At 35.3% G+C, this 17,268-nt stretch overlaps 2 protein-coding genes across 12 annotated transcripts in view; one reads left to right on the top strand and one right to left on the bottom strand.

The window, feature by feature from the left end:
* SPATA1 (spermatogenesis associated 1) overlaps positions 1-17,268 on the top strand; it is a 106,763-nt gene that overhangs the window by 39,344 nt on the left and 50,151 nt on the right. For 2 of the 3 annotated variants that reach the window (XR_008626440.2, XR_010110872.1), the window contains exons 10-14: positions 160-285; positions 3,626-3,804; positions 5,270-5,368; positions 7,868-7,957; positions 10,741-10,810. Coding sequence is in view for 1 of the 3 variants with exons in the window: in XM_003805281.6 (XP_003805329.4) it covers positions 160-285; positions 3,626-3,804; positions 5,270-5,368; positions 7,868-7,957 (494 nt within the window). In the remaining 2 variants the exon portion in view is untranslated. Of the gene's footprint in view, positions 1-159; positions 286-3,625; positions 3,805-5,269; positions 5,369-7,867; positions 7,958-10,740; positions 16,593-17,268 lie in introns of those variants that run through there. The other variant, XM_003805281.6, reaches the window with a different exon arrangement.
* Positions 9,368-17,268, bottom strand: part of CTBS (chitobiase) — a 66,462-nt gene continuing 58,561 nt past the window's right edge. For all 9 annotated transcript variants that reach the window (XM_055116725.2, XM_063600112.1, XM_055116722.2 and 6 more), the window contains one exon: positions 9,368-10,030. In XM_055116725.2, coding sequence (XP_054972700.1) covers positions 9,830-10,030 — 201 coding nt within the window. In that variant the 3' untranslated portion in view covers positions 9,368-9,829. The remainder of the gene's footprint in view (positions 10,031-17,268) is intronic.

The raw sequence follows: 17,268 nt of genomic DNA, 5'->3' as shown, positions 1-17,268 counted from the left end.
ATTTTCCACATGGTAAATGCTATACTGTAGCAAGAAAAACAATTTGGGATAAAATTTATTCTTGCTGCTTTAGACATTTTTAAGTTTTACACTCCATATTTTAGGATATGAGCCATCTTTCAGCTTTGAGACATTGATGAATATGAGTTATCTCTTTAGGAGAGAAGATTATCAAACAAATGAAACAAGTAAAGGAAGAAAGAAGGTATCTGGAAAGAAATAGAGAAGAACTAGTAAAAACAGTTGAAAAGCTATTTGAACAAAGCAAATTAAAACGATATCATGGTAAAGTTTATTACATACCTTTTATCACTATAAAGAAAACTTAAGTTTTACAGAATTGATCCTTTTAGAATAAATAATAAAGTTATAATTAATATTTACTGTTTTACTATTTTAGTTTAAATGGTACATGATTAAGTTCAATATAGAAAACATGAAATTATTATGCAACTCTATAGAATAAATGCTTTACATAGGGTTTAAAATTAAAACTCAAATATTTTCATAACTGAAACTCATTAACTTATTTATTAATTCTTCTATTCATTTATCAAATGCCTATTGAATCTGGCCACTATTCTAGGGGCTTAGGAGACACTATTAAGACAGACACAATCTTGTCCCTGCCCACATAGATCTTACAGTCCAGTGGGGAAATGATAAGCAAGTTAAGCATCAGTGATACATCCTTGCCAGCGCAGTGGCTCATGCCTGTAATCCCAAAACTTTGGGAGGCCGAGGCAGGCGGATCATTTGAGGTCAGGAGTTCGAGACCAGCCTGGCCAACATGGCGAAACTCCGTCTCTACTAAAAATACAAAAATTAGCCTAGCCAGGTGTAGTGGTGGGCACCTGTAGCCCCAGTGACTGCAGAGGCTAAGGCAGGAGAATGGCTTGAACCCAGAGGCGGAAGTTGCAGTGAGCTGAGATTGTGCCACTGCACTCCAGCATGGGTGACAAAGCAAGACTCTGCCTCAAAAAAAAAAAAAAAAAAAAACTTGATGAAAACTATGATAAAGGAATTACAAAGTTCTATGGATAGGAATACAAAGGGAGAACACCTAAATTAGATGGAAGAGATCAAGAGAGGCTTCCAGGAAAAGTGTTGGATGTGCTAGGATCTGAAGTACACTCTTGGTTCTAGGTCTTCGGGCATGCTTTTCCCTCTGCCATCTACTTCTCCTCTTACCTTGAGGTACCCTCTTCCCAGTTTACCTGCCTATTTCCTATTAGTCAGTCAAGATCACCTTATATATCACTTACTGTAGAAGCCTACTTTGAGTCCCTTGGTCTCTTCTGTACTTAATTTTTTGATATGTGTGTGTGTGTGCCTTGCTTTTTTTTTTTTTTTTTTTTTTTTTTTTTTTGAGACGGAGTCTCGCTCTGTCGCCCAGGCTGGAGTGCAGTGGCGCGATCTCGGCTCACTGCAAGCTCCGCCTCCCGGGTTCACGCCATTCTCCTGCCTCAGCCTCCCGAGTAGCTGGGACTACAGGCGCCCGCCATCACGCCCGGCTAATTTTTTGTATTTTTAGTAGAGACGGGGTTTCACCGTGTTAGCCAGGATGGTCTCGATCTCCTGACCTCGTGATCCGCCCGCCTCGGCCTCCCAAAGTGCTGGGATTACAGGCGTGAGCCACCGCGCCCGGCCGTGTGCCTTACTTTTAAAAGTGAATGAATGAGGGAAGTTAAGTAAGTTTTCTTGCAGTACAATTAGAAACAGTGTTGTTAGGACTGGTGGACTGATGAGGCAGGATGAAGACAGTACATGATGGTGGCTTGAGAGTTGCTAAATTATTTGAGAGGCCTCCGTTTTGGGTTGTGTTTGAGGATTATAAGGATAAAAGGTATCTATGGAATTAAGTGGTTTTATGATTCTCAATTTACAGCAAAATTGTTTCAGCACTAGAACTGATTGAAGGTTATAGACAATGTCAGGAGATATTTCTCAAGATTCTGCTTTACAATGTGTTATCCTGAAAGTGGTGGCAATGAGTCAGCCTTGTTGTAATGTTAAAAAAGCAATTTTATCAGACAGATTTGAACAATGGACTGAAAATCACAGGACCAGGATTGTAACACCAGATCTATCTTTTACTTAGACAAGTTACTTCCCCTCTTTGTGCCTCACCCTTTCTGTTTATGAAATGGGAATGATCCATCACTTCCTATTTCAACAGGAATATTTCAAGATAAAAGGTATGTATTGGCCATAAAATATTTATTGAGCCTACTATGTGCCGGGCACTGTTTTAAATGCTGGGGATACAGCAGTGAACAAGACAGACATGGCCATGCCCATAAGGAGCTTGCTTCCCTGTGGGAAGAGACAGACAATAAACAAATAAGTAAGACAATATCAGCTTTGATCAGAGCTGAGAATTCAATTAAAAAGAGCATAGTAAAGAGTGATGAGGCAGGGAAGAGATGCTTTAGGTAGAATTTTCAGAGAAAGTATCTCTGAGAAGATTAAGATTTGATTAATAGGGAGGCAGGCACAAAGGGAACACTAAATATCAAGGTCAAGAAATAAGAATGACATTGTGGCATTAAGGGCCTGAAATAAGACCAGTGCTGCTGAAACACTACGTAAGAAGGAATGCAGAGGGGGATAAAATCAGAAAGGTCAGCAAGGAATAAATGGGCCAAATCAAAGATTTTGGATTTTATTCTAAGCAAGGTAGGAAGCCACTAGAGGATTTTGAGCTAGGAATTTATATGATTTTAAAAAATATTTTAGAAAGATCAGAATGACTGCTGTATAGAATACCCTGTACAGGGGCAAGAATGAAAGCAGACAGACCAGTTAGAAAGAGAATGCAGACTTCTTGGTAAAAGATGATATTGACTAAGGATGTAGCATTGAAGAAGGTGGAATATGCTAGATGCTAGAAGTATTTTGGCAGTAATACCGGTAGAAGTTGCTAAGGGATTGGATAATAGAGCATGAGATAAGTATCCAAAATCTTGAGCTAAAGTTCCATGTAGCTATATAATTTTAATTAAATCACCTTATAAAGTAGAATTTTTAAATTTGAGATTTTTGTTTCTATGATAATCTAAAAGAAAGAAACTAAACAAATTCTGGTATACTGGCATATAATTTGTGTTCCTATTAAGTTTGTATTTAGAATCTCATTGGTATCAATGCAATTTGTTAAACTGGTAGTGTTTAATTTCTAATGATTAATTTTGGATCAGTTTTCCATAATCATGGGAAAAAGTAACATATATATATTACTTTTATAGTTATATATGTTATATGTATATATGTTATAGTTTTATATGTTATAGATTACTATATATAACAAGTATATATATTGCTTTTATAATATATATTACTATTCAATGTATTACTTTTAGATATATTACTTTTATAGTAATGTATATTACTATAAAAAATATATATATATTACTATATTTCTATACAAGTTCTCTTATAATCCAAAAAACATTTCTTCCTCAGGTCTAATGACCTCAGTATATAAAAAAAGGAGAAGAGGAGAGAAAGAGGAAAATGGTTTAAATTGACATTAGCTCCAGGATCCTTTCCAGGATGAAAAGTTGAATCCTTTAATACTCAAACGAAGGCCTTTCCTTTTATTTTATTTTATTTTTTTTTATAGCCTACAATGGTTGGAAGAAAAAATACTTGGAAACAAAGAAAGTCACAGCATCAATGGAGGAGGTTTTAACAAAACTTCGAGAAGATTTGGAACTCCACTATAAAAAACTGCTCATGCAACTTGAAGCCAGGGAGATCAAGATGAGACCAAAGAATCTGGCAAACATCACAGACTCCAAGGTATTACTAAATGTATCCCCCTTCTGTTAGAGAAGTTCTGTTCAAAACACATGCTTTATAAGTGCTAGTAGTATCACAAGATGCATTAGGCTAACTTTGACTTAAACTTGCTTAAAACAATAAAAAAACTCATGACCTTATGTAATAGGAGGAGCATTGCTGAGGAGATACAGTCAGCAGCTTAATGTTGCCTTTAAGGGGTCTGATATTTTCTTCCTATTATTTTCAGTGTTAATTTCATTGTAAGACTGCTTCTAATAGTAGCAATAGAGTGGTCAAGGGCAAGTAGGGCTTTATATCCCCAAACAGGGAGAAACCTCTCTCTGAATCATGGAATATATAAATCTTTCCCTTTATCCTAGGTAAGGGATCAACTAGGCCTACCCCTGGATGAGAAATAGTTGCCAAGGAATGCTATATGCTGACTGACTTACAGACTAATTAGGATTTACCTCTGTACCTGGGACAGGGTCCATTTCCTGACTCTATGGGAAAGAGGCAAATACCTGATGAAGTAGGGCAGGGGACAAACAGTGTCTGCTATAGTCCTGTTATTTGGTGGTGGTGGCAGGAGGGCTTATAACACCTAGGAATTTAAAGAAATTATGAAATTTTGATCAGTTCTTTTTTTTGAGACAGCCTTGAATCAGAGACATGAAGTTTATTTTATTATTAATTCCACCATATAATTAAATAACAGATAAAAAAATTCAAGAGGGCATTTAACAATTTGATTTGGGTTGGATCAATCCCACTTATTCAAAAGTAATTTTAAAATATGTTAACTATGATTAAAAGTAAGGATTTAACTTTAGACAAGATGAAATATTAAAAGTTTATTATTTTAAATAAATTTAATATAAAGTCCAAATAGGCTCAAGTAATGGTTTGTCCATAGTAGTTGGTACCTTTTTTTTTTTTAGCATAGCTTATACTTTATCTTACTGTTTAATCAGTTCAATATAAGAATTTTTTCACAAAGCCAGTTTAAAACTCTTAAATAACTTCTTTAGCGAGGACCACTATAACTCATAAACTTTTCTGGACAAAAACCAAAAAGTCTTCTTAAATAGGTTTTCTTGTATTAAATTAGTTTTTGCATATAAAATATAGTATCATATTATTAAGTATTTTAAAATAATTCTAATCTGATTCAGCTGATAAAGCATTATGACAATTTTAAAGTCTTGCTAATAACTAAGATATTATTCCTTTCATAGTAATAGTTGTTGGTTTTTACGGTGCTAATTTAATGGTAACTTTAGAGAAAGTGTTCCCTAAAATGCAAGAAATCAACAGAAACAAATAGTAATTTCTCCAAAGCAATTTAGTTTACTTTACGGAATAGGTTATTTTCATGATTTACTCTTTTGATCTTTATCATTTCATAGTTTATGTTCACAGGGCAGTTAAAAATAAAAATGTTTATATGTTATACTAAATAAATGTCTATCTATCCACACAGAATTACCTAATAATCCAGATCACTGAGGTACAGCATGCAATCGACCAGCTTAAGAGAAAACTGGATACTGACAAAATGAAACTCATAGTAGAAGTTAAGGTAATTTACATTTTTCCTAATCAGATTATTATAACATTTATCTTGAAATAAAATATTTTGGTGTTTTAACTTTGGGTGTCAATAATATAAGGGTAGCCAGGATTGATTGTACTAAAATTGTTACCTTAACAGTAAAGAGCATAGGTGAAAAAAAAATGCAAGAAGAAAAACTAAACCTGTGAAAAGATGCATGATATAATAAAGCCAAAGTAAAATTTAGTAAAATTTTACTAGGAAGAATTAAAGGAAAAGGAACCTGTGAGTCAATATATTCTCAAAAAAAATTTTAAGTAGTTTTCCTGTATTAGAATTATTAAGTCTGATAAACCACTGAGCTCTCCTCTGAACTGACATTTGATTTTTCATGGGTAATCGTTTCATTTTTTCTGGTTATTTTCATATGTATTCTATTATTTAAATATGAATAATGTGTCTTCTACTAGATGTTAAGTTTCCTTCCTGGCAGAGACTATGCCTTAGTTAACTTTGTTTCTCCCATGGGACCTTTTGTATAGCAGATGCTTAGTAGAGTCTTCTGGGCATGCTCTATTAGGTGAGAATTGTGTACAACTAATTACATCATAGAAATTATCTGTGAAGTACATATGTATTAAAAAACCTTTTTTGTTGAACAGAAAACAGAAGATTATACATTTTCATACAAGTACCCATAGCAAGGCAGGAAAATGAGAACGATAATTATATGAATGCTCTCATTTCTTTATCAGAAACAGCTTTATGACACAGAATAATGACTGCATTCTAGAATTAGCTCTTTTTAAAAAAATTTTAAAAAGAAAAAAGAAAATCAGTACTGTCCTTGGTTTCAGATAAAAATAAAAATAAATAAAATTTAAAAATAAAAAAATAGAATTAGCACTGTCCAACAGAACTTACGTAATGATAGAAATGTTCTATGCCTGCACTGTCAGATTGGTACCCACTAGCCACCTATTGATATTGAGCACTTGAAATGTAGTTTGTGTGACTGAGGAACTGAATTTTACATTTTATTTAATTTTAGTTAAGTTTAGTAGTTACATATGGCAACTGGCTTCTACTATACTGGACAGTGCAGTTCTAGATTCTTTTTACAAGCAGCATTCTCGAGGCTAAATAAGCCCTGGTTTGGCACTGAGAAGCTTAAAACTTAAAATAGAAAAGGAAAAGAGCAGAGGATAATTTTTAACAAAATATCAGTTAAATATGCACTCAAAAAATAATTTGTTCAATGAAGGAAAGCTGTCTATTCAATATATGGAGATAAAGCCAATATGTAAACTTGTACACTTAATAATTGGGTAGGTAGGAAGGAGTAATAAAAATGCCCCCAGAGGCTTGGATTATGACTCCCCTCATGCTGTTTTCTTCTGGAAAGCATGCGCATTACTTGTAATCTTTGTATATTTTAACATTACAAATGTCACTCATGGTTTGAACTCAAATTAGAATTGTTCATACAAAAACAGTAAGGACAAGTGGAATAAGAGGAAAAAAAGAGAACAAAGTTTTCAGCTTATAGGCTGGGGGGAAAAATCCTGTATTTAACCATAGTGCCTGATTGACACATAACAGACATTATTTAAGAAGTTTTATTGATTTCTAAATGATCTCCCCAAAACAGCACTACCTATAAGATTCAGAACTAAGTGACAAAAAAAAAAACCCAGCCTGAGTCTCTTGCAACTATATTTATTCAAGATAGTATAGCATAAGTAGTGCTTCTCAAAGTTTAATATATCATCTGAGGATCCTGTTTAAAAATGCAGGATCTGACTCAGTAGGTCTGGGTGCAGCCTGAGATTCTTCCTACCTAACAAGCTCCCAACTGATGCTAATGCTGCTGTCCACAGACAACACTTGGAATAGTAAGGGCTCTGGTACCAGGTGGTTTGAATTTGAATCCTGGCTGTACTTCACTTACTAGTTTTTTATCTTGAGCAAGTTACTTAGCCTCTAAAGGTCTCCATTTCAACTGTAAAATGGGGATAAATACTAGTATCTGATTCTGTAAAAATTTTGAAAAAAAAATAAGAGACTAATACACTTAGAAGAGTGCTTGCCACAGAGTAAACACTATATTTCTGAAATATCTATTCAGTTCCTAAGGGCTAGGAATTAAGGGGTTTTTTTTTGTATTTTGTTTTCTTGTTGTTTTCACTATTTTCTTTACACATTGAGAACAACAGGTTTTGAAGTTTAAGCAAAACATAAAATTCTTTCTCACTCTAGTTTTTAGAACAGTTCAATTGTATTGTCCCTATCTACTCATAAACAAGGTTACCTTATAGCATATCTCACCAGTAGATAAGCATGCTTATTAAACAGCATTCATAATCTACACATTTACTGTAGTAATCCAGTGGGAGTTGAAAGCACTGAAGCCAAATGACAGAAGACAGTTAAAGCGGTTACAAAAACCCTGTTTACATGACAACTATGATGTACTTTTAGAAGGGTATGATGAAGTTCATTTTTGAAAAGTAATTCTTTTTATAGATGAGAAAACAAGCAGTTTCAGATTTACGAACATTGAAAACTGAACTGGCACAGAAAAAAAAAATAATACATCTCTACAATCTCAATTAGGTACGTTAATTTAAAACTTTTATTTGTAAAAAAATTTAAATATGTATTTGAACAGATTTGTTTGACCATTATTCTCCTTGGCAATGTTTTATAAAAAGCACAAGGTTTCTCTTTCTCCACTTTCCATGTGGGTATTACAAAATGTTTCAGGAAATATTAGATGTAATATAAAGCAAAATGATGACTGGTTATTTTTAACATTCCAAGTCTTTTACATATTATTTTACAGTGCTAATTTTATAATTTTCATTTTAATAATTTAATAATAAAATTCAATAATAATTTAACAATTTAAGAGCTAATATAACTATAAAATCTATTTGCAAAGCATAAATGTATATTAATGAATACTAATATATTTGCATGAAAATACAGACTTCATTTAACTTAATTTGTTCATTATATCTTAAAAGAAATCTGGAAATATAAACGAATGGGGGTATTGAAGTTGCATTCTGAGCTATGATAGAGATAAGCATCTAAGAATTTAAATTTTTTAATTCATTTATTTTAGAAATATGAAGACAACAGTGATCCAACATATACTATGAAAATGGTTGATTTTACTCTGTCACAAACAATTGTGTAAATAGGAAATGTAATATTCTCATAACAGATGGTTCAATCATCATGTATTCCAATTTACAGGGGCAAAATGTGCAGGGAAGCCAGGATTTATGTAAATCTAGAGTTCAAAGATACAGATTTTTAATCTGTAATTAGGAACTAATAAGGGCAGCACAATGTTGTTCTTAATTCCCTGGAGAAAGAAAACAGACTTTATTACATTTAGAAAACTTATTTGTATAAAATTGATCTTTTAGAAAGAGAACTAGTTGAGAAGCTAATCAGTGTCTTTAGATCATTAAAAGCACAATGCAGCTCATGCCTGTAATCCCAGCTCTTTAGGAAGCCAAGGCAGGAGGAGTGCTTGAGCCCAGGAGTTGGAGACCCATCTGGACAACATAGCGAGACCCTGTCTCTACAAAAAATAAAAATAAAAAAGATACATTGCAGATGTAGAAAGAAAAATTTAACCATGTAAGCAAGCTAGCCAAGAAATAAATTATATATGTCCATAAATGAAGAAATGAATAATTAGAAGTGTGATAGTGAACAGAATCAAGTTCAACTGCAAGTTATTCCTATTATTAAAAATTTTACAAATGAACCTCATAAAAATAATGTAGTTGGAAAATATTAGTTAGTTCTAACTTACCAATTCAAAATATTACTGTTACATTCTTCTATTTTGTGAATACATTTAATCTTCTGGATTCTTTTTAATTCTCACTCACTGTCCAAAGGTTTAGTTCAAGTACCTCAGAGAACATAAATACTATATGGAGTCAGGAAGCAGAAAAATTATTTTCATCAGTTTGATGAACCTAAAGAGGAGACACTACATCGTAGGTTTTAAATTTAAGATTTATTGGAGGGTTGGGGGAAAAGTATAGCACAACTGCTTTTCAAAGACTAGGTTTTTAAAAACTCTAAGCAAACAATTTCCACTTCAGATTATACATATTTTAAAAATCAGCATTGATTTGTGAGCATATATTTTACTATAATGAAGGGAAATATGGCATAATAAAATTCTGAAAGCAATTTTTCCCAATTAAATTATAGTGTTGAAACATCTAATAGAGGAATATTTAATAGGTAAGTTGACTTGCTTCTTGCCTTTATGTTCCTGGATACTGAGGACATTCGTGTGTATTTTTCAAATTCAAACAATCAAAACATTTATTTATTCTTTATTTTTTTAGTATACGGATAACAAAAGTATATAGCAACATAATAAAAATGCAAGAAACTAGATCTGTTTATACAGATCATTTTTCTAACTCTTAATGGTTTGACAAAAGATGTTCATCTCTGTAACAGTTTTGGCTTTAAGACTTCCCACATTTCTTCAGTTTGCTGTTTGGCTACAGCATCTCCAGAGTAGTCAAGACAGTTTGCATTCCACATGCCAATGCCCCGTAAGCGATAGTTTTGTATATATGTTGCCTTTAAAGAAATACTCTGAGGGTTATCATACCATACTTGATGAAAGTGGCCAGCAGGATCCTATATAAATAAATTAAAATGGAGATTTTGAAGTATTTAGTACAATTCAGCACCACAGGAAAGGGAAAAATAAAAGAAGTATACAGTACAGTAAGAGGGAAAAAAGTTTCCTAAATCCAATTATTCAAAAAGGATACAATGAAATAAAAATTTTAGGGCATAACACTTTCCTATTCTATAATTCCATGGTTCTATATTTGATACAAATGGTCCCCGACTTACAATGGTTCAACTTACAATTTTTAGACTTTACGATGGATTTATCAGGGTATTTTGTTCATTTTCAACTTATCATATGTTTATGGGTTTATTAGGACACAATACAATCATAAATCAAGGAACATCTGTACTTTCTAGGTATTATTGCTTATGGCACTTTTAACAATGGCAAAGATTACAGAAACGAGCCTCCTAATAGATTCTACTTGAGCTCCTTTTCATGTCCTAAGATTCTTTCCTTGCCCTTAGCCAGTGATTATTAGCCAAGACGTACATCTGAATCACTTGCGGAGCTTTTAAAATACAGATTCCTGGGTCCCACACCACATGAAACCTGTGGAATCAGAATTCCCCAGGGTTAATGCTAGGGCATATATTTGTTTTGTGTTTTAATGTTTCATTAGATAATGCTGGTATGCAACCAAAGTTAAGGGGAATCAATGCTCTGGTCCTCTAAAACCAGCTTATGTGCTTTTTTGTATTCTCTGTAGTTGCTGGAAGTGTGCCTAGCTAGGAGGTCTACAGAAGATTTTATTTATGATGAATCAGCCAAATCAAAAGGTAATGGCAATGGAGGAGAAAAGTACATCCTTTTCTAGGTCTTACAGATACATTCTCAGAGTCTGTTAGGTCTGTTAGGTCTGCACTTCATTGGTGACTTAACATACACCTGATTATGAGCCATAAATTAGATTCAGGTCTATGTTCACCTTCCACCCTAAAAAGTCCTTCTGCCCAGAATCAGCTACCTCTATCTAGAACTAACACAGTCTCTCTCAGGCAGCACATGAGCTATTGGATAAGAGACAAAGGAAAAGGGAAAGGAGCAGATTTAGGGAAAAGTGCAAAGGAAGGTGAAAAAGATAGGAGATAAAAAATAGAAAGACCTGTGACTAAAAATAATTTACTTATTTTTATATACATCTAGGAAACTCCTTAAAGGCATTTCTGAATTAATGCCAGTAATATTTACAGCAGCACTCCTGGAATTAGAATAGTCTCTTAAGATGACCACTTTGGGGCCGGGCACAGTGGCTCAGGCCCGTAATACCACCACTTTGGGAGGCCAAGGCAGGCAGATAATGAGGTCGAGAGATCGAGACCATCCTAGCCAACATGGTGAAACCCCATCTCTACTAAAAATACAAAAAAATTAGCTGGGCTTGGTGGTGCATGCCTGTAGTCCCAGCTACTCTGGAGGCTGAGGCAGGAGAATTGCTTGAACCCAGGAGATGGAGGTTGCAGTAAGCTGAGATCACGCCACTGCACTCCAGCCTGGAGACAGAGCAAGACTCCGTCTCAAAAAAAAAAAAAAAAAAAGACCACTTTGAAGGAAAATAATTCACCTGGTAAATGAATACACTGCGGCATATTTAAATATGGTAGACTAATTGTAATCAAGCATATCTCAGTCTATATCTTATATTCCATTCTTTAACATTTTTAGAACTAGACAAAGCCATGCATGCCCTAGTAATAGTTGTGATTCATTATTAAAAGGCAACTTGTAGAACTTGTACTTAAATATGACAGATTATTGAAGATTCAGGGGCAAACCCAAAGACATATACCTTTGAATTTTGCCATCATTCTAGCTAGTACTTTGAGCCTTTTTGATATTATTAAGAAATTCAAATGTCTCAAAATTGTAAAGGATCAAAGGGCAAAAACTAAGCACATGTAAGACTAATTTATGCATGGTTAAGGCATATTTGCTTTCCAGAACATTGAGTCCAAGATGAGCTGCTATTGCTGAAACAGCCCAATAGAGTGATTCTCTTCAAATAAAACAGAAACTTGATTCATGTTGCTACAGAATTTTGCAATTAATAAAAAAGAGGGGGCCAGGCGCGATGGCTTATGCCTGTAATCCCAGCATTTTGGGAGGCCAAGATGGGTGAATCACCTGAGGTCAGGAGTTCAAGACCAGCCTGGTCAACATGGTGAAACCCTGCCTCTACTACAAATACAAAAATTAGCTGGGTGTGGTGATGCATGCCTGTAATCCCAGCTACTCAGGACGCTGAGGCAGGAGAATTGCTTGAACCCGGGAGGCGGAGGGCGCAGTCAGCCGAGATCGTGCCACTGCACTCCAGCCTGGGCGAAAAGAACAAAACTCCATCTCAAAAAAAAAAAAAAAAAAAAAAAAAAAGAGGAAGGAGGCTGGGCGCGGTGGCTCACACCTATAATCCCAGCCCTTTGGGAGGCCGAGGTGGGCAGATCATGAGGTCAGGAGATCGAGACCATCCTGCCTAACACAGTGAAACCCCGTCTCTATTAAAAAAATACAAAAAAATTAGCCAGGCTTGGTGGCGGGCGCCTGTAGTCCCAGCTACTTGGGAGGCTGAGGCAGGAGAATGGCGTGAACCTGGGAGGCGGAGCTTGCAGTGAGCCAAGATGGCGCCATTGCACACCAGCGTGGGCGACATAGTGAGACTCCATCTCATAAAAAAAAAAAAGAGGAAGGAAACAGTTATAACTAGATTTTTTTCTAAAGTGGCATTAAATGGCCTTCAATGCTCACCAAAATGTTTCCTGAATTCTAAGACCTAAAGAATGTGTTTCTTCATAGAAACAGAGTAAAAAGGTGGTTACCGGAGGCTGGGGGTGAGAAGAATAGATATTTCAAAAGACACAAATTTTCAATTAGGAACAATAAATACAAGAAATCTACTGTATCCCGTGGTAACTATAGTTAATAACAATGTATTATGTTGAAAATTCCTAAGAGAATGGATTTTAAGTGTTCTTACCATTTAAAAAATGGTATGTGAGGTAATATGTATGTTAAATAACTTGATTTAGCCATTTCACAATGTATAGATATATCAAAACATCATCTTCTACACCATAAATACAGATAATTTTTGCCTGCCATTAAACTTTTTTTTAATTAAAAAAATAAAAGAGGCCAAGTGCAGTGGCTCACACCTGTAATCCCAGCATTTTGGGAGGCCAAGGTGGGAGAATCACTTGAGGCCAGGAGTTCCAGACCAGCCTGGGCAATATAGAAAGACCCCATCTCTACAAAAAGTAAAAAAATCAGCCTGGCATGATGGCACACGCCTATGGTCCTAGCTACTTGGTAGGCTGAGGCAGGAGGATTGCTTGAGCCCAAGAGGTCAAGGCTGCAGTGAGCCATGATTGTGCCACTGCACTCCATCCTGGGTGACAGAGCAAAACCTCGTCTAAAAAAAAAGAAGAATGTGTTCCTGCATTTTCACATTCATTAAGGAAAAAACAAGCCACAGATTACTAAGGTCAGGATTACAAAGAAACAGTATATGGTAGTATATACTGTCCTAAGATTCTATATTACATATTTTTAAATTACAGGCATACCTCATTTTATTGTACTTTGCTTTATTGTGCTTTGCAGACATTAAATTTTTTGCAAATTGAAGGTTTATGGGAACTCTATTGAACAAGTCTACTGGTGCCATTTTTCCAACAGCAAGTGCTCATTTTGTGTCTCTGTGTCACATTTTGGCAATTCTTAAAATATTCCAAACTTTTTCATTATTATTATTATATCTGTTATGATGATCTGCAATCAGTGGTCTTTGATGCTACTATTGTAATTGTGGGCACCATGAACTGCCCATATAAGACTTAATAACAATATTTGGCTAGGCGCGGTAGCTCACGCCTGTAATGCCAACACTTTGGAAGGCCGAGATGGGAGGATCACTTGAAGTCAGGAGTTTCAAACCAGCCTGGCCAACATGGTGAAACCACATCTCTACTAAAAATACAAAAAATTAGCCGGGCATGGTAGGGCATCCCTATAACCCCAGATACTTGGGAGGCTAAGGCACGAGACTCACTTACACCTAGGAGGCAGAGGTTGCAGTGAACTGAGATTGTGCCACTGCACTCCAGCCTGGGTGACGGAGCGATACTCCATCTCAGAAAAAAAAGACTTAATAACGATATTGAAATTAGACTAATAACCTTACAATGGGAATTTTGCAATGAATAAAAAAGAGGAAGAAAATAGTTATAATTAGATTGTTTTCTAAAGTGACATTAAATGGCCTTCAAGGCTCACCAAAATGTTTCCTGAATTCTAAGACCTTAAACAATGTGTTGGCCAGGTGCAGTGGCCCATGCGTGTAATCCCAGGCCTTTGGGAGGCCAAGGTAGGCGGATCACTTGAGGTCAGGAGTTTGAGACCAGACTGGCCTACATAGTGAAACCCCATCTCTACTAAAAATATAAAAATTAGCCCGGCATAGTGGCGGGCACCTGTAATCCCACCTATGGGGGAAGCTGAGGAGTAGAATTGTTTGAACCCAGGAGGCAGAGGGTGCAGTGAACCCAGAGGGCGCCACTGCACTACAGCCTGGGCGACGGAGCAAGACTGTCTCAAAAAAAAAAAAAAAAAAAGAAAGAAAAAAAGGAAAGAAAGGAAAGAAAGGAAAGAAAGAAAGAAAGAAAGAGAAACTAGAATCCCTCTTCCCTAAAATGGGTCATAGAAACCAGAGCCTCTTTTCCCCAAAACCAGCCATAAAGTCTAAAAATGTTACTCTAACCTTTCCCACCACCACCTTTCTGTGTAATAGCTGGCCATAAAGAAATTAAGACCCTCATTCCAGAGAGGTCCTACCCCATACCCATGAGAAGAAATCCTTCACAGAGAGGCCAAGAAAAATCTGGACAGTCCTTGCTGAGTTTTCCCACTCAGTCTGTTTGCATTAACTCATGCCCTTTATTCTGATCACAGTTCTACATAGATGTCCATACTTCGTTGAACCTAAGCACAAAAATGGATAGTTTTTCCTGTATCTTTGGGTTTTCATTCTGAAACCTCCCATGTCGGGTAAAATTATGATCAAACACATTTTAAAAGGCAGAGATCCCTTTCTTCAAATAAATCTTATATTGGAAGAAGATGATGCCATTTAAGACTTTGCTAGCTAGACAGGAGAAGTCAATACCTGGCTTTAAAGCTCAAAGTACAGGCTGATTCTCTTGTTAGGGACTAATGAGGGTGGTAACTTTAAGTTGAAGCCAGTGTTCATTTACCATTCCAAAAATCCTATGGCACTTAAGAATTATGCTAAATTGACTCTGCCTGTGATCTATAAATGGAATAACAAAGCCTGGCTCACAGCACATCTGTTTACTGAATATCTTAAGCCCACTGCTGAGATGTACTAAGAAAAAAAAGAGATTTCTTTCAAAATATTACTGCTCATTGACAATGCACTTGGTCACCCAAGAGCTCTGATGGAGAACACAAGATGAGTGTTATTTTCATGCCTACTAACACAACATCCATTCTGCAGCCCATGGAACAAGGAGTAATTTCAACTTTTAACTCTTATTAATTAAGAAATAGATTTTGTAAGGCTGTAGCAGCCAAAGACAGTAACTCCTTTCATGGATCTGGCCAAAGTAAACTGAAAGCTTTTTGGAAAGGATTCACCATTCTAGATGCCATTAAGAACATTCATGATTCATGCATGGGAGGAGGTCAAAATATCAACATTAACAGGAGTTTGGAAGAAGTGGGTTACAACTCTCATGGATGACATTGAGGGGTTCAAGACTTCAGTGAAGGAAGTAACTGCAGAGGTAGTGGAAACAGCAAGAGAATTAGAATTGGAGGTGAATCCTAAATATGTGACTAAATTGCTACAATCTCATGATAAAATTTGAATAGATGAGGAGCTACTTCTTATGAATACGCAAAGAAAGTGGTTTCTTGATAATGGAATCTATTCCTGGTAAAATGCTGTGAACTTTGTTCAAATAACAACAAAGGATTTAGAACACTCTATAAACTTATTAATAAAGCAGCAGCAGGGTTTGATGGGGTTGACTCCAATTTTGAAAGAAGTTCTACTGTGGGTAAAATGCAATCAAATAGCATCACGTTTTACACAGAAATCTTTCGTGAAAGGAAGAGTCAATTGACGTGGCAAACTTCACTGTTGTCTTATTTTAAGAAATTGCCATAGCCACCCCAACCTTCAGCAACCACCACCCTGATCAGTCAGCAGCCATCAATGACAAGGCAAGACATTCTTCCAGCAAGCAGGTTATAACTTGCTAAAGGCTCAGATGATCGTTATCATTTTTTTAGCAATAAAGTATTTTTAAATTAAGGTATGTACTTTTTTTAGACATAATGCTATTACACACTTAACAGACTACAGTATAGTATAAACATAACTTTTATATGCACAGGGAAACAAAAAATTCATGTCACTTGCTTTATTGCTATATTTACTTTATTGTGGTGGTCTAGAACTGACTCTGCAATATCTCTAAGGTATGCCTGTATATGTAATTGGTTACCATAACTTTTAACAAACCATATCCATGAAACACTGTTTCTAAGAACTGCATGTTTCTAAGAATGCTGTGAAACAAGATTATATGTCAAACAATTAAACTGCCTTATGTATTACAGCATTTCTCAAACCCATTAATATAATTGTTGTTATAAATCTCCAAGAGGGGTATACAGTATATAGTGTTTTTCTAAATATATTTGGCCATGGCACACATGTGTATATTTTGCACACATGTGCATCTGTGTGTGTAATATTAACAGTTCCCAGGACAGACTAATATAAACACTGTTTAGGAAAGATAAGATTACAATACACTCTAGTTTCACTAATAGGTATATACTTTCAGTTCCAAAGTTTAGAAAGCTCTACACTAAAGCTCTCTGTGGAGGCATACACATGTATATCAATTATAATTTATGACATGTAGTGTGTTTGCAGTCATTTTTTTATAAATGGGTACCAGACCATTAATTAAGAATATAAATCCTTGCTGAACTTCATTTATATCATTTTAGTACTCCTTTTAAAGTAACATAATCTGAAATAAATTCAAAGAGGATTTGTACTTAGATTTTTGAGCTGTGGAAGAGCCTTTATAATGCTAAAGGTAAATTATGAAAACTATAACTTTTCTTTGCCATTTTGGTATAGCAATTCCTATTAAACACTACTTGACAGAATTGCTAATCACTTAGTGTATTTCTTCAGGTTTCC

This window comes from Pan paniscus, chromosome 1, assembly GCF_029289425.2.
Source record: "Pan paniscus chromosome 1, NHGRI_mPanPan1-v2.0_pri, whole genome shotgun sequence".
NCBI classification, from domain to species: Eukaryota; Metazoa; Chordata; class Mammalia; order Primates; family Hominidae; genus Pan; species Pan paniscus.
The sequence above is the reverse complement of the archived record's forward strand: the minus strand, read 5'-3'. Positions and strand labels throughout refer to the sequence as shown.